Here is a 4,838-nt window from a genome sequence, read left to right as displayed (position 1 = left end):
GTTATGCTGGCCAGTTAAGGGACCAAGACCCACCCCAATAAGGGTTTTGGAATAATTTAGGTACCTACCTATTTAAAGCGGTTGTAGACTTTGGAGAAATGACCGTCCAGGAAATGTCAGGATTTTTAGGGTGATGTTCAGACTTTTGTCAGGATATTGAATTTTTTCATATGGCAACCCTAGGCTTCGGGTGATGAACCTACCGAACCACTAGAAACTAGTAGAAACCTACTTACATTGTAAATGTAAACTACCTACTTAGGTAAGGTAAATGTAGAGTCAGGTCAGTCGAATTGTAGATAATGCAAAGAAATTAGAGCGGATAGAAGTTTTACATACAAAACTTCTACTCAATCAACATATAATTTAAAAAAAAATGTATTTCTTTGTACCATCGCCCACACAGTTAACTGTACATCTGCGGACCTTATGGCTATTGTAATAAGGTCCACCGAGGTACAGTAAGGAGTGTTGCTATTTGTATAACAATTTTTTGCAACGAAAACTAGTACCAGACATAGATAAATGTTACGTAAATGTTCATGTAATTTAAGTAGGTATATCGTTCTAAAGTGAGAGCGTAACTTACATGTACCTATGAGAGCGGCTTTTTGGTGGCGGGTTCTTGTAACCCTAGAAAAAATTTAGAAAAATGGCAACAGGTTTTATAATATAATCAATTAACAGAATTCCCAATTTAAAAAGACCGGTACTTAGGTACCTATACCTAATCTAATAGTATAGCTTTTAATGTCATAGGCCTACATGTCGTACAACTAAAAATAGCATAGGTGTGTTCAAATGCAGTCATGTCGTAAATGTATAGGTAAGTGTTGAGCCAAGTTCGTTGAACCTAGAGCTTATCTGTCACATCACTGTGCGAAAACACTGTAATTTGTGTCTGTTAATGGGGGCAATTAGTTTCAATGACACATAATATTTATTATCATAATGTACATTATAGATTGACGTTTTCTCAAATGCTTTTCAAATTTCGAACACAGACCATTCCCCTGACAGTTTCATTCCTTCATAAACTTTTTAAAATCGCCACAGCTGATCATTTTTAAACGGCCAGTCCCACTTCATTCTGGAACGCGTTTGAATTCAAAATCATATTTGGAACGCCAACCGGTCGCCCTTGTAATAGTTGGCTAGTGTTATCAAACGGCAATTTTAAAAAGACCCGTGTCATAGCAGTGGGAGTATCTATAATATCTTGTTTCATAGGCCCGACGGGAAGCAGCGGGGGTCTATTTAAAATGGCCGTGTTTCGTCGACAAGTGCTGCGAGAACGAAAATACGGCGCGCGAGTTGTTTTGCCGCCTTATCACTAGGTTCAAAGATTAGATATGGAGTCAAAGTGCATTGGTGCTCGGGTTGATATGTTGTGTCGAATCTAAAAAGTATTAACTCGTTATTAATGCGCACTCTAAAAACGGTTTTGTTATGAATTATTAAAATAAATATTTGTATTGTTAATTTATTATCTAACTTCATTTGCTTTTCATTTGAAAGAGCGATTTGCATAAGCGATAGATATAACTTATCAAATTGGCAGAAGATACGAAATTGGGAGTTCCGTATAAGGAAAATTAAGACGCCGCACAGATAATATTTCTACGAACTTTTCGAAAGGATTTTTTCCACATAGGTAGGTATTTAGTTACAATAGAAAACCTAAAAGTTCTTAGCAGTAGATCACTGTTGCCGGTAGGTACCAACCTATAAAATTATATTATCATTTCCACGAACAATTTTTAAAGTTCCGGAACTACCTCATAACTAAATTGTTTTCCAAAAATTTTAACTGAACCAAAAACCGCTCTTAGCCTCCTTAATGTTATTTGTAAAGACCAATCGAATGGTTTGCCACGCGTTATTTTAACTTGAAAAAATAATAATTTCGATTTCAAAAGTAGATAGGGGCTGTCCATAAATTACGTCATCGATTTTTGACGATTTTCGACCCCCCCCCCCCCCTAAAATCATCCAAAAATCATGCTTCGAATGACCCCGTTTCTTCCTACGTCATGCTACCATCATCCGATGTCCAGACCCCCCCCCCCCCTAATTTGAAATGACGTAATTTATGAATAGCCCCATAGGGTCATTACGTCAATTCACCGTAAAGTGCCTGTTTCCGTCCACTTGGCGTAGTTGCTACAGAATTGCGTATAATATGCCTATATATTCAAAAATTGCGCATAATTTGAATTATATACCTGTATTTTCAAATTATACGCAATTCTTTGTAGCAACTACACCAAGTGGACGGAAACAGGCACTTTACGGTGAACTGACGCAATTACCTACCCTATGCTATGTATATACCTGCCTACGATCCAAATTTCATTAATATACCTATATTTGCAGTTAAACCTGATTAATTCAGATCCGGGGTCCATTTCTCGAACGGTATTGATATGCCTTATCTCATCAGCATAACAGCATTCCTAATTCCTAACCCAGGTAGTCTGTACGATCTGTAAGCAAGCTTATAACTGTAAACATTGAATAAAATAAAATGCATCACTATCTGAGGTTCCGGTGGTGCAGGTACAAAATGGGTTACCGTCTGCGTGGTGTTTACTCTAGGACGGCGGGCGGCGCGGGACGAGGGGCGGGGCGGGCGCTCGGCCCGCCAACTTAAAAATGCCGCCGCAGAGCCTTCGAATCGATACGGCGCGCGTCACGTGCCGCCAAGCGCGACCAATAGCCGCGCGAGGGCGCTGCGGGGCGCGGGGAAGGCCGCGGGGGACGCGCCGCTCCCTCGCCTCGCCAGTGCACGAGGAGCAAACGCGCGCGACGGACGTGAGTTCCGTTCCTCTCTCGTGTAGTCAAACACGAGTTTCTCCGAAAACCGGTCCGATGCGATGTCGTTATAGTGCAGTGTCGCCGCGATGAGTGCGTGGACGGAGGAAATGCTGTCCTGGCGAGACGAGCGGCTCGGCCTAACGGAGCTGCCGAGCACGACGAGGAGAAAACATAGGAGCGCGCCGTACAGACTGCATCGGCCGCACTTGCCCGTGCCTTACGTGCCGGAGCCCGTTCCTGAGCCGCAGGGGACGCACATTTCGAGGTTATACCCGGAGCTCCTGGCGCTTATATTCGAAAGGCTTCCCGTACGGGACCGAGGCCGCGCCGCTCAGGTGTGCCGCGCGTGGAGGGACGCGGCTGACCGCCGGTCCGTGTGGCGCGGCGTTGAGGCCGCTCTACATCTTCGTAGACCTGCCCCTGTACTCTTCGCTTCCCTAGCCCGGAGAGGAGTTCGAAAACTACAAGTCCTGTCCCTTAGAAGAGGGCTGAGGGACGCCGTCGCGTCGCTTCCAGGCCTCGAATCGCTTTCCCTAAGCGGTTGCTATAGTGTCACAGACGCCGCTTTAGCTAGCGCATTTGCAGCGGAACTTCCAGCTTTAAGAAGATTAGACTTATCCCTATGTAAACAAGTAACAGACTCTTCCCTCGGGAGGATAGCACAATCGCTCAAAAATTTGGAGGAGCTAGAACTAGGCGGATGTTCGAATGTTACGGACACGGGCCTGCTTTTAATAGCGTGGGGATTAAGAAAGCTGCGGCGTTTGAACCTCAGATCCTGTTGGCACGTGAACGACGCGGGCATAGCGCACCTGTGCGGGGGAGGAGAGGCAAGAGGTACACCAGAGCTGGAGCATTTAGGACTACAAGACTGCCAGAGGCTGACCGACGAAGCTCTGAAACACACGGCCACCGGGCTTCCAAAACTACAATCGATCAACCTCTCCTTCTGCGTCGCCGTCACCGATGCGGGACTCAGGCATTTAGCGAGGCTTCCACTGTTAGAAGACGTGAATTTAAGGGCATGTGATGGTGTTTCCGATGTCGGTGTGGCGTATTTGGCCGAGAGCGGACGCTTGACCGCACTGGATGTGTCGTTTTGTGATAAAGTCGGTGACGAGGCTCTGTCCCACGCGACGCTGGGGCTGTCGGGGCTGCGCTCGTTATCGCTCAGCGCCTGTCGGCTGACGGACGAGGGCCTCGAGCGGGTCGCGAGGCTATCGCAGCTCGAGACGCTGAATATAGGCCAATGCACTCGAGTGACGGACCGAGGGCTGCACGCGCTGAGCGACGGCCTGCGTAACCTGAAGGCGATAGATCTCTACGGCTGTACGTGTATCACGCCGCAAGGCTTGAAAGACATCATGAAGTTGCCTCGGCTTAGTGTACTTAACCTCGGTCTCTGGCATGTGCGGTGACCACACACACACAGTGTCTGAACGTTCGTTAGTGTGAGTGCGGCGCCATGTTGAAGTGAAGGAGCCGCCAAGGTTGTGCGCCGGACAGTGAATGAAATTAACCAACTTTAAGTTAAACGAATTATTTAGGAAGTGGGGCAGTTTTCGTTATTGTTGACGTTGTTTGTTTTGGTGCAGGAAGACGCCCCAACGCCTAGTCGACTCGGACCTTTTTGAACGTAACGTTTCGTATTTACTATGTAAATTTAGTCCGCTTATGCAATATAGTTTCGGAATCCAGTTTTTGTTGACTTTCTCTTTAAAAAGGTCTGATTCTTAATGTAAGTAATTGCTCCATTAGCTAGATAGATATTTAGGCATTCTTCAAATTAATTGTTTCGGGTCGATCTCACGGGTTGTAATTGTTGCATTTTCTCATTTTGCGGTTTTGGGGGTCGTCAGCGTATGACTCACTCATTGACGTTATTTCTTACTTATTGTTATACTTAGTTGATTTGTTTGGCCTTGAACAAGCTTGAAACCTAATTATGTACAAGTTATTTAGTTGAGAACAAAATAAGCTAGTTGTTTTCAAGGAAAACTTGAAACCATGCGAGATTCTAC

General features: G+C 45.3%; 1 protein-coding gene across 1 annotated transcript; it reads left to right on the top strand.

The window, feature by feature from the left end:
• The first annotated feature begins 2,658 nt into the window (after positions 1 to 2,658).
• LOC134802116 (F-box/LRR-repeat protein 14) lies at positions 2,659 to 4,517 on the top strand. The gene has a single exon (XM_063774712.1). The coding sequence runs from the start codon at positions 2,904 to 2,906 to the stop codon at positions 4,233 to 4,235; it is 1,332 nt and encodes a 443-aa protein (XP_063630782.1). The 5' UTR covers positions 2,659 to 2,903; the 3' UTR covers positions 4,236 to 4,517.
• Positions 4,518 to 4,838: the final 321 nt, after the last annotated feature.

The sequence above is a fragment of the Cydia splendana genome, chromosome 2 (assembly GCF_910591565.1).
Source record: "Cydia splendana chromosome 2, ilCydSple1.2, whole genome shotgun sequence".
NCBI classification, from domain to species: domain Eukaryota; kingdom Metazoa; phylum Arthropoda; class Insecta; order Lepidoptera; family Tortricidae; genus Cydia; species Cydia splendana.
Note: the sequence above shows the minus strand (reverse complement) of the source record. Positions and strands in the feature narration are given on the sequence as shown.